The sequence below is a fragment of the Hevea brasiliensis genome, chromosome 9 (genome assembly GCF_030052815.1).
Source record: "Hevea brasiliensis isolate MT/VB/25A 57/8 chromosome 9, ASM3005281v1, whole genome shotgun sequence".
Classification (NCBI taxonomy): domain Eukaryota; kingdom Viridiplantae; phylum Streptophyta; class Magnoliopsida; order Malpighiales; family Euphorbiaceae; genus Hevea; species Hevea brasiliensis.
This window is the reverse complement of record NC_079501.1, coordinates 2,293,744-2,318,628: the sequence shown is the minus strand read 5'-3', so window position 1 is coordinate 2,318,628 and position 24,885 is coordinate 2,293,744. Positions and strand designations below refer to the sequence as shown.

Here is a 24,885-nt window from a genome sequence, read left to right as displayed (position 1 = left end):
GATAAATATTCAAACAGTTGAATTAAAGTGTTTGATAAGTTTTAAAAAATAAAGAGTTGATTTGATTTTATTTTTTATTTTGATTATATTATTTTTTTTATTTAGTTTAAAAATTAATATTATTAATATTTTTAAATTTTTATTTATAATTTTAACATTTTAATTAATATATTTTAACTTTATTAAAATACTTTTTATTAATAACATAAAATGTAAAATATTTATTTATATTTAAAAACTTAAAATTAATTATAAGTTTTTTTCTTTATCAACAATAATAATTACTTTATTATTTTATCTAAATTTTTTAATTATTTTTTAAAAATTTTAATTATTTTCTTATTTTAATAATAAAATAAATAATATAATATAATAAATTAATAATTATATTTTTATTTTAATAATATAATAAATGATATAATATATTAATTTAATAATTATATATTTAATTTAATAATAAAATAAATAATATAATATAATAAATTTATAATTTTATATTTATTTCAATAATAAAATAAATTATATAATATACCATCGTTAATCATTTCACATATTAATATTAACACCAACAGTTAAATATAATTTTATCAAACACTTAACATAAATTAACTAACAGTAACAACTATCGGCTATCAACTATATTTAACAGTAAAACTAAATAAAACTTAAATCTTAAAGTTTTTTTTTTTTTTTTATATTCTGTCTAAAGTGGAATTTGATTCGAATGGAGAGCGAGTTAACCCCGGCCGTTCCAGAAATACTTTTGCTTTTCCACGCTTTGTAATTGCGGCAAACCGAAGTTGTTCACTCAATCTCCACTGCTTTTCATCCATTTAATAGATCGTCACTTTTTTTTTTTAATCACTTTTTGTTTCTCTTACCCTTTATAAATCGTTGGCCTCTGGCCATACATGATTGCAGGTGCCTATATACTTGGTGGATTAATTTACTTTTACACGCTCCACTACTCGTTTAATTTCTCCCTGCCCAGGCGCTGGATCTCCTAATCCTATGCGTCAAAATTTCAAGCTACAGTAACGCCGTGATGAAAACAGCATCAATGCCAAAATTGGAGCAAATCTTTTAACAATTTCTTGATGATATGGAGACAAAACGAACAGCAACTTATTAACAATATACAAAAGATTATAACCCACTCATTAAGTTGTAGATTTATCACTTATTTCAGAATATAATTAAACCGAGTCTAGATCAAATCCTGCAATCAAAAGATACAAAGTCTTGCTTTGACACACTGCAAGATACAACTATTCAGCTTCTACTATCACTTCACTTCATTGTAATCTTTCGTACCAAAGTTCTTGCACCAAAGCTGTGACGGAATTGGGCGAACAGGGTGATGTGGCCGTTGCTGCAAGGATAATATCTTTTCAGCTGTTTACTGTCATCTCAGAAGCACAGTAATAATGCATGCACATATAAATTGTAGCATGTTGATTCAAATTAAATTAACTAACCATGCATTAACTCAGAAAGGCCTCAAGCATAAAATAATACAGGGTCATTGTTAAGGTAATTGGTACTATTTCCCACAAAAAAAAAAAAATCCCTAATTTATATGCAATAAAAGAATGAATGAAGTATGTTATTTTGTTAATGAGTAGAAAAGGCTGCACATAATCTAGATACAACAAAATATAACTTAACTTTTCAGCTCCTATGCTTCATCACTACTACTAACTTCAAAAGAAGCATAGGAAAAAGATTGAAAGAATACTTACTAGAAATGATAACCAATTTCATACCTTGAACATAAATTAAAATTTTAATTTACGAGGGAGATGCTCACAAGTTTTGTCAGCTCCCTCCTCTGCTAAGTAACTATTCCTATTCCAGAACCAGAAATGAACTTATTCTAAAGCCTTATCTAATATTTACATAGTCATGATATTGCCCCTTACCAAGGGCATACCTACAGCTTCACCAGAAATTTCTTAAGTGTTATCAGTTTTTATTAATATTTTTTTTTCTTGATGCCTCCACTGAAATTCAATGCTTCAGTTGAATTTTTTCCCATAGTCTATATAAAATTTGACATATGAGAGTACCAAAATTTGAATTAGAATATATTAAAGTTTGATAATTATTTAATTATTTATTGAAGAAATAACTTGAAAAATCTTTTAATGAGATCATTCATTACATTTATAATTCACAAATTATAGTTATGAGCTAAAGTTAAAAAAAAAAAAAGTTCATATTTAGTATTACACTATTACTTATATATTTTAATTGACTGGTAATTACTATTTAATATATAATTAAAAAATATATATAAAATAAATATATAATTATTTTTTGTCAAATTTTCATGAGGATATAATGAATATTGTACATTTCATCTCAAAACAAAGTTTAATAAATTGAAATTTTAACATATTTTTATTAAAAGAATATATTTTTTTTGCTAATGACACAATATTTTGTAAATAAAAAATACATTTAAAAAAAAATGTTTTATAAATACATAAAGATAAAACTTTTGACCCCACTGAATAAAAATTCTGACTTGGCCACCGCCCCTTGCTATGAAGCGCATCAATCTAAAGCATGCACCCAACAAGATACCTTGAGAACATATGACATTAATATATCTAGCTTGACACCATATATCATACACCATGCAACAAATATTTCCAAATTGAACTTAACACAACAATGTGCTGACATGCGGTTAATCCACCTTTCACTCAAAGGTTACAGCAATTTGAAACCAATTATATGTCCATGTTCATGCCATCTGATGGCAAGAGATCATTTTAAATCTCATGACACTCTCAGGAGAATCCAGAAAAGAACCTACCATTCCATATCAACCTAAACAAATTGACCTCTGTAATTAAGTAGTTCCTCTGCCCCTCGAGAGGAAGGGTTAAGGGTACAACTCATTGGAGATAAAAATATACATACCAAGAAATTATCAAACTATCCTGTAAAAAAGTTGTTATTTTAGAGAAAGGGAGCAGAAAAGCAACACGTGGAAAGGAAGGAAAGCCTGGCCATTCAATAACTAAAAATTCACAATCAAGCACATAAATTGTAGACATGGCTTAAAAAATAATCTATGGATTATCAACTATTTGTGCCACCTTGGCTTTAAACATTGAAAAGGACACAGAAAGGTTAAGTTGGAATCTTATCAGCCCACTAGACTGAACTCGATATGACAACTGATACATCCCTTGTCTCAGAAAGTATTTAAGTAAATAGCATCTGATACATGTTATATCACATAAGAATCTCCCAAACAAATGACTGTAATCATGATTTAAATTGTTCAAGCAAGAAATCAGTTAATTTCAATTTGAGCATTGGTCATTAGCAAGAAACAACCCAAAAGATTTGTGCAAATGAAGGCGGAAGAAACAATGCAACAGCATTTGAGGAAAGATGTCACCAATCCGGCAAACTAGTGCTCACAACACAAGAAAATGGGCAGATAAAACATAGGCAGTGATGGTTATTACAACAACTGAGCATACCATAACTGGCTGTTTGAATGTTAGTGGCAGTTGAGATCCCAATGTTGGTGCAGCCGTGCAGCCATAATACAGTGGCAAACAAGAAAATAGAAATAACTCATTGATTTAGCTAAACCACTGTCTTTATTTTAAAACTTCTACCAAGTGAGGCTTCATCACTCATACTAGCTGAATTACAATTAAACCCAATACCAATAACCCAATTGTAAGCAAAAGAAAAGGAAAAGGGGCGGTAAACTGAATTAGATTTCCTAGAAAATAAATGAATAACTCGACTTATATGGCATTGAACTCAAATGAATCAAATAATTCATTGTTGGATCCACTAATCCAATTCCTCCCACTATCCTAAATTTTCCCATCGAATAAATTAATTAATGTGATAGTAACCAAAATAGAATTTACTAAATTCCTTCAGCCCTCAGGCTTCCAACAAAGTGAAAGATCAAAGATCCATAACTTCCTTTCCTCTTTTTTCTCGGCAACTAGACAGAAAATGAAAATAATTAGCGGTGAAAAAAGGGAGGAAATACCTCCAGCTCGGCCGATTTCATGGCGATTGGGATGCAAATAAGGACAACGCCGAACATTGCGATGGCGGTATTGCGACGCCAATGCTTGGGCCTGCAGTATGGGCCTCCACTCATGCTCCACACCTTCGCCCTGAAATCCCCATGGGCACCCTCAGCTCCATGACCATGCTCTGCTCCTCCTCCCATGTTCGATCAATTTTATTGGTTCACTCTTCGTTCTCTCGCTCCCCCTCCTTCTTCGACTGCGCCAAATGGATCACAAGATTTATACACAATAAAAAAAAAACCTAAATCAACTGATTAGCAGAGATAATATCTTTCACGTCTTGCAAAAGGCAAACGAAAGTGCAGGGAAAGTTAGACTTAGAGAGAGAGAGAGAGAGAGGAAAGAAATTAGTCAGTAAGCACCTGAGAGATGGCTGAATAGAGCGGGATCAGTCGTCCACCAGTGGCGGTTTGGTGCTCGTTGCCTCCGGGTGCTCGTTAATGGTATGGAGGCTGATAGGATAGTTTTGTCATTTCACGTCCCCGTACGTGGCAAGGGAAGGAAATTGTTTAGTTCTATTTCTGGGCCCAATTCTTGATATTTAAATGGGCTTCCAGAAAAGGCCTGGTTTTTTGTCTGGATTTTCATTGGATTACTGAGAAGCTACTTCGAAGGAATTAGTTTTTTTTTTTTTTTTTTTTAAGGAGATAAATGAGAATTTATTTGGCATAATAGAAATAAGAATTTTATTTAATACAATCATATAGATTACTCTTTTTTTTTTATTTATAGCCTTTCATATAGATTACTTCAAGAGGCAAGATAAATGGATAGAAACTAGTGACAAATGTCAATATCCCAAAACGAGTTGCACAACCCGCAAAAGTTTACATTATGTAATTTTAAACAAAGGGTTTTCATATAGTTTACTTCCATAAATATTTCATTCCTCACTCAACAGTTACCATTTCGCATACGATGAAAATCAATATTCATGCCATAACTTTCGCAATAATACTTGCACAAGAATAAGAAAACACTTCAAAATATCTTCATGCATTCAAGCAATTTCAAGTGTCAATTTGACACCATCCTTGAATGGAGTAGGCAAAATGTTTAGTGTTTGAACCAGTTTTGAAATATCCATGGATATGTCTGCTGGGGATGCAACACCACGATCAACCTGAAAAATCAGCATCACATATATAACTACCAAGCACATAGAAGATATTATCAACATGAATTTTAACCCTAAAAGTTGTTTGGTACGAGGTTAACAATAGATAATTGTTACCCTTATAACTTTTAACCCTCCTTAATGTTGATTAATATTTATGACTTCTTAGTTGTTAGTGACTTCTTGGGGGCCTATGTTACTAATTACCCTCCTTAAAGGTTAAAACTTACAGAGATAACATCTAAATCTTAATTTTTTAACATTTTAACGAACACATCCTAAGGTTAACAATATGGGCCAAGGCAAGTGTCCGTGACGAGTAAGATAGGCTTACTTAGGCTAGGATCAACCCTCACAAAAAGATTAGATCTAACCAATTAGATAGCTAGCCGTTCACCCTTATAAGTCCATGAATTTCTTGTAATCTTTAGATGTGGGACTCTTGACAATATCAAATGGAAAGGCCTAATTAGAGTATGATAAACTTCTGGGAGTAAACAATTGGCTGGGTACACCACCTCATGAAGTGTATATCATTGATACAAATTTCACTCTCCCTCAACTAGCACTCACTTATCTAAAAATGACAAAATAAAAAAATAAAAAAAATAAAGTATGATACAAGTATATCCCAAAAGACCAGGAAGTGAGGTTGGTTTGAGCCATTGCATCTCAGAAATAGCTAAAAGTCTACTTACTGATGATGAAGGTACTGGCTTAATCAAGGCAGTATTGTATCCTCTAATATCTGCCACATCCTCAGCCATTTGAACACGAGAAACCCTGTCTGGTCCACCAACGTTTAGAAGCAGCTGCATTTGCTTGTGCTCTAGGACAAGATTCATAAATATCAACATGATCACATCAGATAGGAAAGCACAGAGACAAAGAAAGTTTGGGCAAAACCAAGAAGTACTGTGCATGCATATAACAACCATTACAAAAGGAAAAGAATTATTGCCCTTTTTTTTCTTGTAATGACAGAACTACAGTATCATAAATAAAATAAGTAAATGAAGGTCACTAATTTAATAGTGTTTCATTTAGCAAGGATGACCTTCCTTAAATTACTGTAAGGGATGTTGAAGTTGAATTATGATGACAAGATGGAAGGTGCTTGCGACAAATATAAAGGCTTTCCATGGGCCTTTCCTTCATAAAACAGAGATCAATATTCAATATAGAATTTCTTCTTTTCAACAAAATGTCACCACTAAGTACTAACTAGGAGCTTAACAAAACTAAAAAGTTGAGCATTTTGTTGTTTGTTATCAATATGCAAGGGTAAACGTCAGTAGTTACCCACCTGACATCCATATGTTTGTCAAAGACAGTATGATAGCTACGACATCCTTGACATACACAGGGCAGCGGAACTCATCGTGGAAAAACTCTGCCGGTTCTCCTTTGGAGAGGATAGCATCAATCCACTGCATCATCAGACATTATTTGTGAGACAAAAGGTAATAATGGAGTCCAATCCATTAAGTTTGATCTTTTCCAGGACAGGGAAAAAGAGCAGCAAAAGTATGAAATCAGAGTCTAATTTTTTTTTTTTTTTTTTTTAACACCTGAATTGGAAGAGATTTTGGAACAGGTGAAATAGTCTGTGGCCCAAAGATGATACTGCTTCTCAGAATTGCAAAGTTTGAACATTTCTCATAAATAAATTGCTCTGCTGCCACTTTTGATTTTCCATATACATTCACAGGAGCAGTTTCATCTTCTTCCTTGTAGAAGGATTTCACCCCTTCATAAACTAATGGGGAAAAAGTAATAACTTAGGGGATGCACTTAGAATAGGCACATGCATTTAAAAAAAAAAAAAAAGAAATTGATTATAAATATGCAATATACAATAGGAAAGCTCAGACACATAATTTAACATGCAACAAAAATGCTAGTATAAATATATGGAGCTGAAGAACTAGAACAAGGTGATTAATCAATAGTATCTGTTTACAAGCTTATTCAAATCAAAGTTGCCTGGTAGAATTCATCATTTCTAAAACAGAAATGCATCAAGAGTCTCAGAAAATAAAAAAGGCCCATTTGCCAATCATATACAGTAAATATTCCCTTTTATTTCTCCAAGCATACAGAGTAACATTCAACAAATATTCCCACCACAATTAACCCTAAGCCCTTTTATATCAAGTTACTCTCGTGAATTTATCTAAACCCATCAAGCAATCTCAGTATCTCCTCCCCATATTTTTTCCTCCTTTAGTTTCAGCTATGAATTATATTAGCACAGTAAAAGGATTAAGCACCGACCTTGATCAGTTGATAAATGGATAAGAAGACTCTCTCTTTCTTGAAAGCTTGATAGCCAATTTACAAGGGAGCGAGGTACATTTATAGACATAGCAGTGGCAGGATCCTTTTCACACGCACGAGGTACTGAGATTGCAGCACAATTCACAACAACATGAGGCTGCCATATCAAAAAAAAGAAGGATAATAAATAGAATACTGAAGAAAAAAGGGAAAAGTATCATTTTCATGGGGTTTTCTTAAAACCCATAAAAGCCATGTAAGTAGATGTGTAGAATTAATAGATTTTAGTACACAAAGAGAAAGTAAGGAAATTTTGTTGTAATGGGAATGAAGACCTGGCCAAATTGATGTGAGATGGCTTGAAATCCCTCTCCGGATTGCAAATCGACATGGAAAGCGAGGGAGTGAGGAATGGCATCGAGCAAGAGCTGAGGAGGAGTGGAACTGGAGTGGTGGGTGAAGGCAAGATTAAAAGGGCTGTCTTTGATCTGCGAAAGGCCTTGCAATAGGTGTTGCCCTAAATAGCCTGTTCCTCCTATTACCAACACTTTGTTCTTACTCTCCATCTGTCTCTGCAGGAGGAAATGCCGCTGAATTGCACTCTAAGCTTGAGTAAGGCCCTGTTGCCGAGCGTTTAGTGTTTTCATTTCAGTATCTATACTTGCGTTTAGAGGATTGAAAAATTGGTTCTTACGTTTTAACTAAAGTTAATAATATGTTATTATTATTATTATTATATATTTAAGGATGTAAAAATTATTTTATGATGTATTTATTTAAAAATAATTAGTTAATAAAAAATATTTTTATAATAAAAAAAAATTTTTTTCAAAATATTTTTAATAAAAAATATTTTTATAAAACTTAAATATTATTTTATAAATTTTAACTTTAAGAATAATAATTATTAATCTATATCTACAAATTAAAGTAATAATTACCCCTATTAATTTCTTTATTAATCTCGTAAAATATGATCATCAATAATTTATTTTTTAAAATATATAAATTAAATAATTAATTTATTAAAATATAAAAATTAAATAATATTTTTTATTATATTAATTCTGCAATCATTATCTGAATTTTACAAATATTAATTATTATGAATTATTTTATGAAAATCTCTAAAATTTATCAAAATTACAAGTTTGTCCAAATTTATCCACTTTCTCGGGCCATGTCCATGGAAACTCTGCTTCTCTCCCTGCTTTCATCCGTGAGAAATTAGAGGTACAATCTTCGTCTCCTATCTGATTTTTCACATTACGTAGTTTCAATTTTCAAGAAGAGGAATCAGTTCTGCATCTTCTTTTGCGTTTTTAATTCTCCAGAATCTATCTTTTCTTTAATTCAAGCGTGCCAATGTTCAGGATTCTTGAAGCTTTTGATAAATCTTGTTTTCTTCAGTGGAGTCGTTTATTGATGTTAAATTCTAGCTTCAAAAGCTATTCTAAACGCGGTGGATGTATGAATATAGCCTAAAACTGTGTCAATTAGAATAAATTTGGGTAACTGCGAATCAACTTGGATTGTAATTCTAAGTTGCATAGAACTGACATTTTCCGATTGTTACAGATGATTTTGTGAATTTCTCTATCTCAAAATCAAGAAATCAAAGAAGGAAGAGGATAGAAATGAAGGCACAATCAGTCATGGCAGGAAGCACAAGTTCGCTATGTTTTGTTGGCTCTCTCAAGAGTATAAGGCCGCGTTTCATTGTTTTCTCTCAACAAAGAGAACCAACAGGTCGAGCTTTAGCCCGCAAGGTATTGCTCTTGTCTCAAAATCCTAGATGCAATATCTGTTTTGATGTTTTCTTCTGTTCTCTTGCTAGAATTTCAGGCTTTGTCACTTTCTTGAAATATTCTAATTATGGCTGCTGGATATTATTTAATTGCTTTGTGCTTGTGGAGTGGGTAAATTTTCATGCTTATTGTGCTCAGTGCAGATTATATGGGAGTGGAAGAGAGATCAAAGCGTCTATGGCAATGACAAGGAAATTTTTGTAGATTGTGCATCATTAATACACACTTTACATTGGAAAAGAATGCCTCATCTAGCTCATGAACTCTTGCTAGAGATGAAATCCCAGGGCTTTCTACCCAGCAACTCTACCCTTTCAGCTATGATGCTTTGCTATGCCAATAATGGCCTTTTCCCTCAAGCTCAAGTGCTATGGGAGGAATTGTTGAATTCTTCTTTTATGCCTAGTATTCAAACAGTTTCTCAAATATTTGACGCTTATGGAAAGTGGGGACTTTTTAATGAAGTAATGAAAATTCTGGACCAATTAAGTTACAGTAATTTCAGCTCGTTACATGAGGCTTACTCACTGGCTATATCTTGCTTTGGAAAGGGAGGGCAGCTTCAGTTGATGGAAAAAACGTTGAAGGAGATGATCTTGAGGGGTTTCCCAGTAGACTCTGCCACCGGGAATGCCTTTATCAGATATTCAAGTATCCATGGTTCTTTGACTGAGATGGAAGCTGCTTATATTCGCTTGAAAAGGTCTAGACATCTCATAGACAGAGAAGGAATCAGAGCAATGTCATTTAAATATATAAAGGAAAAGAAATTTTACAAGCTAGGTGAGTTCCTGAGGAATGTGGGTCTTGGTAGGAAAGATGTGGGAAACCTTATATGGAACTTTCTGCTTTTATCTTATGCTGCCAATTTCAAAATGAAAAGTTTGCAAAGGGAATTTTTGAGCATGTTGGAAGCTGGTTTCAGTCCAGATCTCACTACATTTAATATTCGAGCTTTGGCTTTTTCAAGAATGGCTTTGTTGTGGGATCTCCATCTTAGCATTGAACACATGAAGCATGAAAACGTTTCTCCTGATCTTGTGACTTATGGTTGTGTTGTAGATGCATACATGGATAGAAGACTAGGTAAAAACTTGGACTTTGCCCTCAGCAAAATGAATTTGGATGGTTCTCCGGTACTATCAACCGATCCATCTGTGTTTGAGGTTTTGGGTAAAGGGGATTTTCATTCAAGCGCAGAAGCATTTTTAGAGTCTTCTCTGCACAGGAAATGGACTTACAGGGAACTTGTTTCGCTATATCTCAGGAAACAGTACCGAAGTAACCAGATCTTTTGGAACTACTAAGCAGTGACGATACGAGGACTTCTCGAAGATCACATGGATGAGCACCATATGGGAGTTCATTGGAGCGATGGTGACTGGTGATGGATCTCATGCGTGATCTCATTTGAAGATTTAATAGGGTTAAGGTGCTTTTGTATAAGAATTGGGTCATCCTCTCCTTTTTCACTACACTTGTGAGAGAGAGAGAGAGAGAGAGAGAGAGAGAGAGAGAGAGTTTCATTTTTGTTGCCTTCCTTCAATAAATTCCTAGATGCATACTTGAAAGGAGGCATTGTTCTTAGCAAAATGTCCTTTCGGGAAATAGTTGATTCCCAGAAATTTACGTAATTTGACAAATGTTCTGCTACAAAGTTTTTCTTATGTTCATCATATATAAAAATAACTGCATCTCGTTTATAGTGATACCTTGTTAAACGTACAAAATTGGCCATTCCTTTAGCGTATCCAACCAGCTTGCAAAGACTCTTGACAAAATTGAAGTTTTGTGCTAGGTAGATCAACACATTGGAAGCAGATAGTTTACAAAAAAATGGAAGTTAGCAACATTCCCATGGTAGAATTCTCTACAACATCAAAACTGTAAGAAGAATACATATGAAAATTGTCTTAAACGAAAAGAAAAGCCAATCGATACCCCAGGTTTAAAAAGTTTTAGGGAAACAAAAATCCTAATTGCATTCTATGCATTAATCCATGAAGCAAGCAGCCCTACTTGTTAGCCGGTTACCGCAATTTTTCCCCGAGGGCTCCACGGAACTACTTCTTTGGTTACTTTTGTAACCAGACTGGCTTCTACCCTGATGATTGGATTCTGGAAAGACCTTGGATATTGATTTAGTCCTGGCTGCTTTCCGGGGCAGTCTGGGAATTCTCAATTAGCAACTCAATTTTCTGGTCATGAAGATCATAAACGCACATTATGTACCAATAAAAAGCAAATGAAAACAAACATAACCATTCTCCTGTCAACAAGAAACTAATGTGAAAATAAGCGTTCTTTTACTGATTGCAGGACAACTGATTAGGGGGGAAAAAACCAAACCTTTTATGTAAATTTTCAAATTCAGCTAATTCTTTGAATTTATCAAATCTACCCCCAACCTTGAATCAATACCTCGGCACCTAAACACAGCTTAGCCTTCCCTTCCCTAAGTCCTCGGCCAACAGCATTCCATAAAGTAATTTTATTGTTTCTCAATTAAATCCAGACATACAAAACCCTAATTATAAGTAAAAGTTCATGAAGATCCAGCTTAGTATTCCCTGTCATCATGTTGATAACACAACATAAGATCTTGGAGGGAAACTGGCATCTGTTGGCCACCACCTGTTTTGACTTTTGTGGACACCTCCATCAAATCCATTAATATAACTGGCAAACTGAGCAGCCAAAATTCCAGTTATAAAAAAAAGTACAACTTGGGTTGAGAAAACAATCTTTTAAAACAACTACCTGATTTCAATCTACTTGGTTGTTGTATATCTTGAGAAGGGGGAGAAGAGGAGCTGAAAAAGGATCAAGGACCTCGGCAAGGGTAGTGAGAGAGAGAAGAGGAGGATGAGGAGAGAGAGAATGGGAGGAGGGGCTGTACATGTGCGAAAGGTTTGGATTTTGCTTTTAATATCATTAGGCGTTATAGCAAAAGTTACTATTATCTAACAACAAGCACATCGTGAAAGCATTTGAATTAAAATAGAAAATTAACTGAAAAAAAGTGTGAAAAAAAAATGTTCACCACTATATTCAAGAATAAACACAAGAAAACACATTCAAAAGGAAATGAAGCGTTAAAAGAATGGTTGCCCCTATTTTCAGGAGTGACCACATGAAAACATATTTAAACTGAAATATGTTCTGAACTCCTTTATTTCTATGCATTTGCCAGACATCCTATGAAAATATAATAAAATCCGCACCTTTACTGATCTACTGACTTCTTCAAGCTTATTTAGCAACACTTCACTAGGTACTGCACTTCTAGGCTCCATAGATGTATAGCGTGGAGAAGCTGTCATCTGCATAACATAAATAATAATAATGGCTAAACATCCAGCCATCTAAATAGAAGTAGCTGTCTTTTGTTAACTAAATAATTGCATTCCAGGATACCTTCTTTTATCAAATCCCAAACTTCAAGGAAGTTGCACATTCAACCACTGATGACTAATAGAAAATGATACTAGATCCAGGATAAATGAGGCCGAATTTGAAAACTAGAATACCACATTATTCTTATGGACAATCAGCGCAACTTACACTAAAATTCTCAAGAGCAAACAGCGGTTTGCTTTACTTAACCCCAACGAACTTTTGTGAAAGTTGATATTTCTCAATATCAGGTTCATCCTAACAAGTATGATACTGTTTCTGCACCCAACTTTCCTCAGTACATAACTACTTATTCTAAAATCACTTCCATAAGATAACATAAATTTGTGAACTTGAATACTGGAAGCAGGACCAATTTTAAGGCACACTTTTGAGTTACATAAGAAAGCAGCCCAAAATGATTTAAACTCTAAAAGTAAGTAGAATCACAGCCAACAATGAGTACTAGAGGCATTGTGATAAACAAGTAAACTAGGTAGAAACAATTAAAATTCATAACTAATGTAGCTTAGCAAATAAATAAAAAACCCTAATTTATGGCACAAAAGTGAAAAATTAGAAAATGTTTCAGAAAGATTACACATTTGTATTTGAATGTGGAGGAGCATTGCCTTTCCTTTATCAGGGTTACAAGTAACATCCAAAAATATAGGAAAACATTTTAAAAAGTTACCTTCCAGCTTTTGGTGGGTGATTTAAAAACAGCTGGTCCCTCACTCAATGATACTGTTCTAGACATACTCTCCCCTTCCCCTGTGTAAGTAGCAGGTTTCCAGCCTTTTCCAACATCTTGCATATTCTTTGCAGCTTCAGTTATTATGACCTGCAAGAAACGCCGTAACCTATTTGCTGTAGCTAACATCCACTGCTCATCTTGTTTCAATAATAATCAACATCTAAAGGAACAAGGAATCAACTTTGCATTACCTTCCTTAGAAGTGCAGGGTTATCAACACCTTGAATTTGTAGCTCATCTACTGGTGCCGCTTTTCCACTTGCTATACTTTCAACTCTAAATGTATGAATTCCATAAACAGACTGCAAGCAACCTATAAGCATTAGCAATAAATAAGTATATCACTAGTCCATATAAAATAGCATTCATTAAGGACAGTGTACTTGCACTTCAAGCATATTGAATAAACCACTCACATTAGTTTACCCAATTAAGAAGCTAATATAGTCCATAATATTTGACCAAAAAAAAAAAAGCAATTACTTTCATGGGATAAGCTGAATGCCTTCCCCTGCTCCCATCATCTGCCCCACAACCAACAAACAAGAACTTTCCAGTCTACAAGCCCATAAATTTTTTAGTAGATGAAAATCATAGCAACCAATATGATTGAACACCAGTAAAGGGTTCAATTATACTGTTTAATAATTGAACAGTATAATATACTGTAGGATCTAGGATGGCTAAGAAAAAAAGAGGGGGAAAATATCTTCTACTTTTGGACCATATGCCTAGGAAACAAGGAATGGAAAGAAAAATGTGCATCCATTTAACCAATACAATATATCGAGCATATGGACTGGTAAAATGAATTTAGCCAATGGAAATAGATCATAGAAAAATCAAGTTGCTCTGGTACCTTGTTCAATGATGATATCAATCACCATGGAAAGTGGAACACGCTTCTCAATTGCTGTTACTCCCCAAAAGGGTACGAATGAAGGCCTTGAAACCTTGACATAAGTAAAATAATGAAAATAATGGCAATCGCATCAGAATTGCTATTTCTTTCTTACTCTTTCTTATGAATACCAAAGATATAAAAATTCAATACCCAACACCATAAGAGGAGAGGGAGAGAGAAACCTACAGAAACATACACATTGTACCTTATAAACTATTTCATTGGGTGTAACATGGAGTTTACGTGAAGAAATCTCCTTCTGAAGCACATATCTTCTAACGGGCAAATATAGCAACATAAGGATACCGACTCCCCAAGCTAAGACCAGCAACAATGATATGGAAACCCATATAACAGTGTCATACTTCAAAGTATTTTCTCCAAGTTCCTCGAACGAAGCTGTGTACAATATCTGTTCAGAAATAGATCCATCATCACCATCATCAAACTCCGGTTCAGGATCAGAAAGTAGGTGATCCCTTGATGATCCAGGTTCTGATAGACCCTCTGCTCGTCCCATCAACATTCTCCAACTTCAGAACTGAAACTGAATACGTGAAATATCAATGCTGAATCTGTATTATAAAAGATAATCATTTATCTGTGCATCAATAGCTTCAAATACAAAATTCACGGGTACAATACAAATTCCCCAAACAAGTTAGTATTGCTTATGGATTGAAATGGATAAGGCGGCACACCAGAACTAAACGCACTCAACGAAACAAGATTCTCGACGCACTCTCAGAATCCCTCGCCCCGCGCCGCCGCACCACCCCCCCCCCCCCCCCCCTCCTCCAAAAGAAAAAAGAAATGGAAAAAAAAGAGTCATACTCCAACTTTCCTAAAGCACCAAAGAAAGAACCAAAAACTAAAGTCTACAAGGAACGTTTCCGCTGCTAAAAAAGCACTGCTTTTTCAGTAAATAATCAGCGTTTCAAGAATTTAAAAAAAAATTGCAAATAGAGATGGAAACTCAAGAAATCTCATTTCTAACAATTAGCTTAGTATCTTCTCGGGAACCAAACAGGGAAAAAAAAAGCAACAAAACAAATTGTAAAACGAAGAAAAAAAAAAGGGAAGAGTGTGAATTAAAGTTTTGTTATTTACTTACCTTCCAAATATTCGATGTCCCAATTGGAAAAAAAATTCAGATGAAGTTATGGACGTTGATGTTAGGGTTTTGATGTGAATTTTGGGGGTTTTATGATTAGGCAAAACTACCAGTCCATCCTCCGTAGACTGGTGCTCTTTTACAACGTTCGCGGTTGCAACCAGCCATACACGAAAACCAAGCAAAGAAGAGTTCTGAGGTACGCTAATTCCGACGATATTGATTAATACAATCTAATGCTTAAGGCCGTCAGATTAATTCCAACGCAATGATGGGCCCACTTATAACTGCCACCCAGCTGGATAAAGGAAACGAGTGACCTTTTCTTTTTTTAACTTTTTGAAAGAACCGTTCCGTTATTTTTTCTCCTCCTTGTTTTTTTTTTTTAATTGCGTAATTATATTGAAAATAAACTCAATTTATCTCGTATTTTTTAAAAAATATTTAATTTAATTTATTTTTAATTTTTAGTATAATTTAATTTTTTATTTTTATTTAAATTCAAATTGATTTAATGTGCAAGCGCAACCCACAAACCACTTAATACAAGAGTTATTTTTTTTTTAAATCAGCTCAATTTTATTTGTATATTTTTTAGAAATATTTAATTTAATTTAATTTTTAATTTTTAATCTAATTTAATTTTTTTTATTTTTAATTTAAGTTGATCCGATTGACATGTACTTGCCATTTTTTAATATTTTATTATTTTTTTTATTTTTTAATATTAAAATATTATTTTTATTTTTTTATAATTAATTAAATTAAATAATAAAAATAATATTATTTAATATTAAAATGAAGTATGAAAAAAAATATTATTTTATATTTTCCTTAATTAATTAAAAATAAAATAATTAAATTGAAAAATAATAAAAAAATATTTTTTATATAATTAATTAAAATTAAAAATTATTATTATCATTAATTTTAATTATTTAAAATAAAAAATATTATCTTATTTTTTTTAAATCAGCTCAATTTTATTTATATAATTTTTAGAAATATTTAATTTAATTTATTATTAACTTTTGATCTAATTTAATTTTTTTATTTTTAGTTTAATATGATCCGATTGACATGTACTCGCCATTATTTTTTAATATTTTATTATTTTTTAATATTAAAATATTATTTTTATTTTTTTATAATTAATTAAATTAAATAATAAAAATAATATTATTTAATATTAATAATTAAAATGAAGTATAAAAAAATATTATTTTTATATTTTCATTAATTAATTAAAAATAAAATAATTAAATTGAAAATAATAAAAAAATATATTTTTATATAATTAATTAAAATTAAAAATTATGATTATCATTAATTTTAATTATTTAAAATAAAAAATATTATCTTATATTTTCACTTTCTTAATTAAAATTAGAAAATTATAATCAAATATAATTAAAAGTATAAACTACTATTTTTTCATATTATTAATTAATATTAAAAAGTTAAATATAAAAAAAAATTATTTAATTATAATTATTTAATTAATATTAAAAAATATTAACTAAGTAATTATCATTAAAAATATTAAAAAAAACAACTCACACATTAAATGGTGAATGAGTTACATATTAAGCCAATTTAAACTTAAATAAAAAATAAATTGACTAAATTAGATTAAAAGTTAAAAAGGAATTAAATTAGACATTTCTAAAAAATACAAAGGGCAAATTGAGACTTCTAAAATGATGCATATATATCAATGAGCTAATTTAAACTTAAATTAAAAATAAAAAAAAAATAAATTAAATTAAAAATAACTAAATTAAACATTCTTATAAAGTACATGAGTAAATTGAACTTATTTCCTAATTACATTTGAAGACTAAGGGGGTGTTTGGTTTCACACATGTTGAGTGATGTGATGATAGACACCCAGCAGGTTAAATTATAGTGTTTGACAAGCTTAAAAATAGATATTTTCATCGGTGATTTGGTTTTATTTTTTATTTTGACCATATTATTCTTTTTTATTTAACTTGAAAATTAATATTATTAATATTTTTATTTTTTTATTTGTAATTTTAATATTTTAATTAACGTATTTCAACTTTCTTAAAATATTTTTTATTAATAACATAAAATATAAAATATTTATTTATATCTAAAAACTTAAAATTAATTATAAATTTTTCTATTAACAATAATAATTATTTTATTATTTTATCTATATTTTTAAAATTATTTAATTATCTTAAAAAATAATTATTTTCTTATTTTAATAATAAAATAAATGTTATAATATAAAAGATTAATAATTATATATTTATTTAAATAATATAATATATTAATTTAATAATTATATATTTAATTTAATAATAAAATAAATAATATAATGTAATAAATTTATAATTTTATATTTATTTAAATAAATAAAATAAATTATATGATATATACCCTTATTAGTCATTTCACATATCAACAGCAACAACTAAATATAATTTTACCAAACATTTAACATAAAACAGCCATCATCAGCTATCAGCTAACAGTAACAGCTATCAGTTGTATTCAACAGTTAAACAAAACAGGCCCTAAAAAGGTAAAGGCAAAGTTCAGTTGAAATCCATAGAGGGACCCGCTGTATGTGTGTGTATATATATATATATAAAATAATGTTTTAAAATTTTTATTAATTATTCCAGATTTTATTTTACTACTTTTTATATAAACTAAACTTTTATCCCTTAAATTTTTTACTAAAGATTCATAATAAAAATAATAAAAAATTATTTACATATAATATAAATATATATAATAAACATAAATATATATAATAAATATATTTAACATATTACAACTTACCTTATATAATACTGCTCATTATAATATTAAGAAAATAATTATTAAATAATTTATAATTTACATATATATAATTAGATGATTAATAATTTAATTATAGTTTAAAATAATTAAATAATTAATAAAAATAAAAAACAATAAAACTTAATTAATTATATTTTATAAATAAATTGTTATTTAACATAATTTTATGTGGCAGTATATATATATATATATCCACTGAGAGAAATAAATAAGAAATAAGAAGGTAGAGAGAGGATTAGGTTAATAGATAAGAATAATTTTTTTAGTAAGAATAATATAGTCAAAATAATTTATTTATACAAATTTCACAAAACATTTCAAATTCTATTAAATTTACTGAAATTTAATTTTGTGAAATTTATTTCAACCAAATAAGCCCTAGGTCATATTTATAATTTTGTATAAATTTTTATATTTTACAAATAAAAGTAAAAATAAAAGGATCTTTCAACTTTAAATTCTCACTTAATTCTACCACCATCACTTTAAAAATAAAATAATAAAACTAAATTATATTTAAAAAAAAAAAAAAAGGCTACAAGAACAAGATAAAAGCTACAAGTTTCACTCCACCTTCTTTGACAAATATAGTTTCATGCCTTATCTGTCGAGTGAAAATAGGAGAAGAATGGCGTATGGGATCTAAACAACAGCATCTAACATGCAACTAAGGGATCTGCAAACCCAGTTGTCCGCCTCACGGAAAAGTCTTCCAGATCTCAATGTCATGTCCGGTCGTTTAGCCAAGAACTTTCAGCAACTTGCAAGACTAATTGCTCTGCAAAACAGGAGGCAAAGGAAGAACTGCTTTGGAAATGATCGCCTGATCAATTGTCCTTGCGTTTCAGAACAATGGAGTTCATGTTAAATTGCCGTGCAAGTTCATCAACCATTCCTACCTAAACCAATTTCCCAAAAACCAACATTTGATAGATCTAATGGTGTAACAGGTTGGAAGACTTTCTCTGAAAAGGCCGTATCTTGAGACAGACATGTTGGACGGCAGAAAGTTGGACAATACAATTTAATTGTTTCAGGCATAATCCACTTGAGAACAGGGAGGAAAAAGAGAGAAAAAAATTTCAGTAAAAACCAACCCCACTACTTTTATTAAGGACCAGCACCAATTAAACAACATTTGCAAATAGGATTGTACCTAATTTTGTCATGTAATCTGCCACATTTGAGACCTCATGAAAATATGGCATTGACGAAGGCCTCAGCATCAAAGGGTTGTAGGTCTTCAACACCTTCTCCAACACCCACAAACTTTACTGGGATGCCAAGCTCATCTACAACACTTACCTGCAAGAGCAAATTAGAGTCTCACTAATTGACAAATCATGAAACAAGAAAACACCAATGAAACTGGAGCATACCACACAGCCACCTCTAGCAGAACCATCAAGTTTAGTCAAAATCAAACCAGTTATTCCAACCACCTATAATGAAAGTTGCATGTCAAACAACTATGCATGATGTTTTTCGCTAACAGAAAGAATAATGCATCAAACCCAAGCGAAGCAGCCACGCATACATTGACAAGTCTCACTGGCTTACATAACAGATAATTACAACAGGGAAAATAAAATGTTCTTCAGAAAAAATGTATAGCAAGCCATCTTTTATGAATAGGCAAAGGACGGAGATATTACTTCATTAAACTCTCTTGCTTGTGGAAGCATATTCAAACCAGTGTTCCCATCTAGCACTAGAAGGATCTCCTGCAAATTAAATTAGATATTTGGGATACCAAACAGAGAAACAACTATTCAACTTATTCAAATGCATTCTCGTAATCAAAGATCAAAACTATATTTACTGTCTCTAAAATCAAGATGGAAACAGAATTGCTAGACAGCAGAAGATTCATAGAAAGATTATAATTACACCTAAAATTTAATCATATTAGCGACTTGTATATTACCTGCAAAAAGTACTATTGGAGATAAAAGCCAACAATACAGAAGAAGAAAATTGGAATACAATATTCTACAATCTGCTCAAACCTATTGAATTCTACAGGAGATATTTAAATGCTTCAAGGATCATAATGATGTTGAAGGCTTCAAATAGTTGAGTAGAGCTTACATTAGGTGCACCAGGAACAACTTTGCCTACAGCTTTCTTACATGCTATCAACTCTTCCATCAGGCTGTAGTTAGTGTGAAGACCTGAAAAAATAGGTACAACTTTTTTTTTTTCTGGAGTAAAACTGAATGGAAAGCTCATAAAACTAATGACGGCAGACCATCAAAGCTTCACATGCTTACGTCCTGATGTATCACACAATACAACATCAAAGCCTTGTTCTTTCCCTCTTTTTACAGCCTGTGAAAGAACTATCCAAAAAGCACTTTAAGATCATATGATGGTAGTTATACAAAGTAAGCTAAACTTTCACAGATTGATAAAATCTAAATTTGTTTCACTAGATTTCTTAGCCATCTACCTGATGATGCTTTGATCTTCTCCTTCTCAGCCACAACAATATCACATCCAGTTCTTTCAGCCCATATCTCCAGCTGATCACTGGCAGCTGCCCTAAATGTATCACCTGCTGCCATTAATATCTGGCAAAGTATCATAAAAAGAAGCAAATGAGTATTGATTACTTGCAAATAAGGTATATACTTTCGGACACTATAGAAAAAACAATGGGCAAACTAACAGTCCGAGTAAAATAAATTGAGTTTGCTTTTAAATAGACAGTCAATTGTAATAAAGGGATTTGAATTTGATATATTAACTTCAGTGATTATAAAATATACAGATTTTCTTGGATTAGGTAGGTTAATTGAATGGTGACCAAATTCATAAATGAAACTATAGTCTTTGCTATGCAATTTTTTTGCAAGGAATTTATAATTTTGCAGAAAATCCAGGAAAAGAACAATATATTCACCTTTGCCCCCTCATTCTTCAATCTATATGCCAGTTTTCCTGCAAATGCAGACAATGAGATCATCATTTTTCTTTTCTAATCTTTAACCTTGCCAAGCTTAAAGACATAAACACTATGGGACATGGAAAAGCTAAGGACCTTCATTTTCAAACATTAATTTGTATCACAGCCATTAACATCAATTTTAAGATAATGATGCAAAAGTGGCATGCCTTTAAGCTCTATAATGAAAATGTATAATCTGAATATCGAAATAAGGACACCTCAGGTTGTCTTTACTTACCAAGAGACGTTGTCTTCCCACCTCCATTGACACCAACTATCATAATAACAGCCGGTTTCCTGCATAATATGTACCCATACCAACTCCAAATTAAAACCTACCTTTAATTAATAATAAAATAAGAGCAAAATGGGGGATTTAAAATAAAATAAGATACCCACAACCTGAATCCAAGCTGAAGATCAGCCTTATTCCCTTTCTTAATTAGCAATTCAAGTACACTCCTCTTCAAAGCATCCTACAGAGAGTACAACCCAAATGCATACGACAAATAATAAAAACTGAAGCTCTTAATTGAGGCAAATATCAGTTTGTCGATGCTAAAATCCTCTGTACTCAATCAAGCATTATAGTTCCAAATACCTTTATTTCGCTACCCGATTTGAGCTTCCCAGCTAGAATATCCTCCCTCAAGCTCTCCACAATCTTAATTGTGATTCTCGGCCCAAAATCAGATGCTAACAGAGCCTACATTGAAAAAAAAAAAAAACCATCTTTGCATCTCACTAATCTGACATGCTCCCGAAGAAATTTTGCATTGAGCAGCAAGTAAAAGAGATTAAAGCGAAACCTCTTCGAGTTCATCAAGGACTCGGTCGGTGTCGGCGAGGTTCCAGTAGAGGAGGAGTTCGTCAATTACAGCTAAGTTGTCTCTGGTTTTGGAGAATCCTGAGAAGATTTTCTCCACGTCACTCCTGGCCTTCTCTTTTATCAATCTGCCAAGTCGCGTGAAGAACCCGCTCTGGCTGGCCAGGCATTTAAACCGGGCAGTTTTGTGAGAAATGGACCCGGTTCCAGGGAATGCCAGGACTAGGTGTGAGGGTGAAGTTTTGGAGAGGAGGGAGAGATGAACTGGAGTAGCCATTCCCATTTCTGAAGCTCCCTTGAGAGTTCTAATTCACTATCCGGATATATTGCCTTACCCGACGTCGTTTCATTCTAAATGGGCTGGGCCCTTGTTCCCATTTCTTTAACAATTATCTTATAGTCAGTTTATTTTAACCGTTAGATACGGCTGATAATAGTTAGCTAATAGCTGTTAATATTAGTTGTTAACTGATAACTTATAGCTGATAATTGCTGATTTATATTAAATGTTTGGTAAAACTATGTTTAGTTGTCGGTGTTGATATGTTAAATAACTAATAAGGTTATATATCATATAATTTATTTTATTATTGAAATAAATATAATGTTATAAATTTATTTTATTGTATTATTTATTTTATTATTAAATTAAATATTTAATTATTAATTTAATATATTATTATAATACCTTAAATTTATTGACCGTATTCAATATATTTTAATAAGAAATTCAAATATTTAATATAATATGTAAATTGAATAAATGATTTATTAAATTAAAAATTTGAAAAAGATACCTATAGACTTTGTTGCAAAATTAATGAAGTAGGGGGGTGGAATTTAAAATTTTTCAACTTAGCATCTAATTAAATTTAATTCAAATAATTAAGTGTGATTAATTAAGTTAATTAATCACTAATTAAATGTGACCAATGGCAAAGAGATATATACAAAGAAGAGTTAAATATGCATATAAAATAACAAAAATTGGTATCTTCTTCTCACATCCATTTAGCGACTCACTCTCTCCATTCTTCCCTTTTTTTTTTCTTCCAAACTTAAATACAAACCCTAATTCAACAATCTAAGATAATGTTTTGTGATGGAATTGAAGGAATTGACAATCAACACATAAAATCAAGGTGAAAGAGAATGAAGAAATAAGAAATTGTGAGCTTATTCAAGAGGAAGAATTATTATGCTGCAAAACCAAGGCTAAACACTTAATTGGCTTGGTGATTTTTGACGAAAAGTGGTTGCAATTGAGAGTAAATTGCTGGAACTAAGTTGAGGTAAGTGCTTGTCTAAGGTTATTAGTAAAATTGTTACTTTATGCATCCTTGAATGGTGACGGCCAAGATTAGTAAATTCAGTGAGCATTCTACACTAATTTGACTATAAGTTGAGTTATAGAGCTACAATTGAGTTGCAATTAGTACCAAGATTTTCTTAAGACGTAGACTTATAATTTTCATGTTTTGAGGAAGACCTAATTTTTAGGGTAAAGTGGTTGAAAATTTAGAGTAAATTGGTATTACAAATCTGAAATTTCCTGGAATTCAATAATTCAACCCTGTGACCTCCGTGTAGTAAATAGGGCCTATCTCCCTTTGTACATCCCCAATTGAGGTGGTACAAGGTGATTTGAAAACTTAAGACATAGGCCTAAAATTTTGCTTTAGAGACCCTGTACAAATTCTAAGTGTAAAATGCTTAAATATTAAGTGAAATTCTAAGTTGGAAATCTAAAAATCTGGAATTCTCAGGACACTGCATCCGTGAATAGTAGTTGGTAATTTAGCTATAACTCATGATTTGGGCCTCCAAATTAGGTGATTCTTAAACCATTAGAAACCCAAAACATGTAGGAACATATCTTATGAAGACTACTTTGATGGAATCTGTTTTAAAATGGTCAAATTGGCCTATGAACAATAACCATGAATTCTTATTATAGCCAGACCTGATCAGGTAGAAATTGAACAGTATGTATAAAAATAAGCATAAATTGAGATCCAGACCTTGAATGTAACACTCCTATTTGTATAGCCTGTTATATTTTACTATTCTGATGATCGGTGTCGGTCCGGACAATTAAGGGGATTAGGACCACACTTAAGACAACTAGATAAGCCATACACACAAATAATTACTAATTGTCAATTAATTAAGTATAAATAAGAAAAACAGAACATAAGAAGTTAAATGAGCCGAGAATCACAGCGATGGGTGACCTTCTCGGGAAGGACTGCGAAGTCGATTTAAACTCAAATTTCAAACTGTAAAATGTGACACTACGGTCCTTAGGACTATTGCGAACACAGTGGAAAAGAGAAAATCACGAAAAAAAATTGTTAAGCTAGTCAAACAATTAGGTCAGGGATCCGGAAGAAATATTGAATTATTTGCAAATCGGGTCGCACCAGCGAGAGGCAATTTGGTCAATTGACCCCGAGAGCTGATTCCTGACCTAACTGTCAAATAAAATCAGAGAAAAGAAAATTTTAGAATCGAAAATTAAATTAAAGAACTAATGAAAAAATAAATAAAAAAATAAAAAGAAAATAAAAAAGGTGAAAAGAGATGACATCATGCATGACATCATGCATGATGCCATAAATATTATAATTAAAAATTAGATTTATGATAATTTATGGTCTTCCATAAGACTAAAAACATAAAGAAAAGAAAAAAAAAAAGAGAAAAGAAGACTTATCTTCTTCAAGCCGTCACTCACCTCTCTCTCCCTCACCCTCACTTTCCGCCATTAAAGCTCATCTTTGAGCTTGAGAAACTAAAAACCTCACCAT

At 31.7% G+C, this 24,885-nt stretch overlaps 5 protein-coding genes across 17 annotated transcripts; 1 reads left to right on the top strand and 4 right to left on the bottom strand.

Annotated features, from left to right (window-relative positions):
• Nucleotides 1-1,160: 1,160 nt before the first annotated feature.
• On the bottom strand, nt 1,161-4,607 carry LOC110656653 (uncharacterized). Its single transcript, XM_021813528.2, has 3 exons — nt 4,445-4,607; nt 4,037-4,278; nt 1,161-1,372 (listed from the first exon to the last, which is right to left on the bottom strand). The coding sequence occupies exons 2-3, from the start codon at nt 4,220-4,222 to the stop codon at nt 1,286-1,288; spliced, it is 273 nt and encodes a 90-aa protein (XP_021669220.1). The 5' UTR covers nt 4,223-4,278; nt 4,445-4,607; the 3' UTR covers nt 1,161-1,285.
• Nucleotides 4,608-4,878: 271 nt separating this feature from the next.
• LOC110656651 (uncharacterized) lies at nt 4,879-8,160 on the bottom strand. Its single transcript, XM_021813527.2, has 6 exons — nt 7,815-8,160; nt 7,477-7,636; nt 6,771-6,958; nt 6,506-6,629; nt 5,898-6,028; nt 4,879-5,205 (listed from the first exon to the last, which is right to left on the bottom strand). Exons 1-6 carry the CDS (start codon nt 8,043-8,045, stop codon nt 5,083-5,085), a joined length of 957 nt encoding a protein of 318 aa, XP_021669219.2. The 5' UTR covers nt 8,046-8,160; the 3' UTR covers nt 4,879-5,082.
• Nucleotides 8,161-8,590: 430 nt separating this feature from the next.
• LOC110656654 (pentatricopeptide repeat-containing protein At3g42630) lies at nt 8,591-10,996 on the top strand. 4 transcript variants are annotated; one of them, XM_021813529.2, is made up of 3 exons: nt 8,591-8,712; nt 9,058-9,248; nt 9,431-10,996. In XM_021813529.2, the coding sequence occupies exons 2-3, from the start codon at nt 9,117-9,119 to the stop codon at nt 10,592-10,594; spliced, it is 1,296 nt and encodes a 431-aa protein (XP_021669221.2). In that variant the 5' UTR covers nt 8,591-8,712; nt 9,058-9,116; the 3' UTR covers nt 10,595-10,996. The 4 variants fall into 4 exon arrangements, with proteins under 4 accessions (XP_021669221.2, XP_021669223.2, XP_058008362.1 ...); XM_021813531.2 differs by having other exon boundaries at nt 9,426-10,996; XM_058152379.1 differs by lacking the exon at nt 8,591-8,712 and adding an exon at nt 8,719-8,947.
• Nucleotides 10,997-11,112: 116 nt separating this feature from the next.
• Nucleotides 11,113-15,677, bottom strand: LOC110656655 (uncharacterized). Of its 3 annotated transcripts, none has more exons than XM_021813534.2 (7): nt 15,459-15,677; nt 14,550-14,919; nt 14,300-14,393; nt 13,632-13,753; nt 13,378-13,527; nt 12,512-12,610; nt 11,113-11,485 (listed from the first exon to the last, which is right to left on the bottom strand). In XM_021813534.2, the coding sequence occupies exons 2-7, from the start codon at nt 14,868-14,870 to the stop codon at nt 11,429-11,431; spliced, it is 843 nt and encodes a 280-aa protein (XP_021669226.2). In that variant the 5' UTR covers nt 14,871-14,919; nt 15,459-15,677; the 3' UTR covers nt 11,113-11,428. The 3 variants fall into 3 exon arrangements, with proteins under 3 accessions (XP_021669226.2, XP_021669225.2, XP_021669227.2); XM_021813533.2 differs by having other exon boundaries at nt 14,550-14,891; XM_021813535.2 differs by having other exon boundaries at nt 14,550-14,885.
• A 3,114-nt stretch (nt 15,678-18,791) lies between these two features.
• LOC110656656 (cell division protein FtsY homolog, chloroplastic) lies at nt 18,792-22,358 on the bottom strand. Of its 8 annotated transcripts, none has more exons than XM_021813536.2 (12): nt 22,059-22,358; nt 21,851-21,955; nt 21,652-21,725; nt 21,488-21,546; nt 21,205-21,242; nt 20,752-20,872; nt 20,573-20,641; nt 20,391-20,491; nt 19,955-20,023; nt 19,679-19,741; nt 19,456-19,604; nt 18,792-19,346 (listed from the first exon to the last, which is right to left on the bottom strand). In XM_021813536.2, exons 1-11 carry the CDS (start codon nt 22,356-22,358, stop codon nt 19,491-19,493), a joined length of 1,113 nt encoding a protein of 370 aa, XP_021669228.2. In that variant the 3' UTR covers nt 18,792-19,346; nt 19,456-19,490. The 8 variants fall into 8 exon arrangements, with proteins under 8 accessions (XP_021669228.2, XP_021669229.2, XP_021669230.2 ...); XM_021813537.2 differs by having other exon boundaries at nt 18,792-19,077; XM_021813538.2 differs by having other exon boundaries at nt 20,391-20,473.
• Between the last annotated feature and the right edge of the window lie 2,527 nt (nt 22,359-24,885).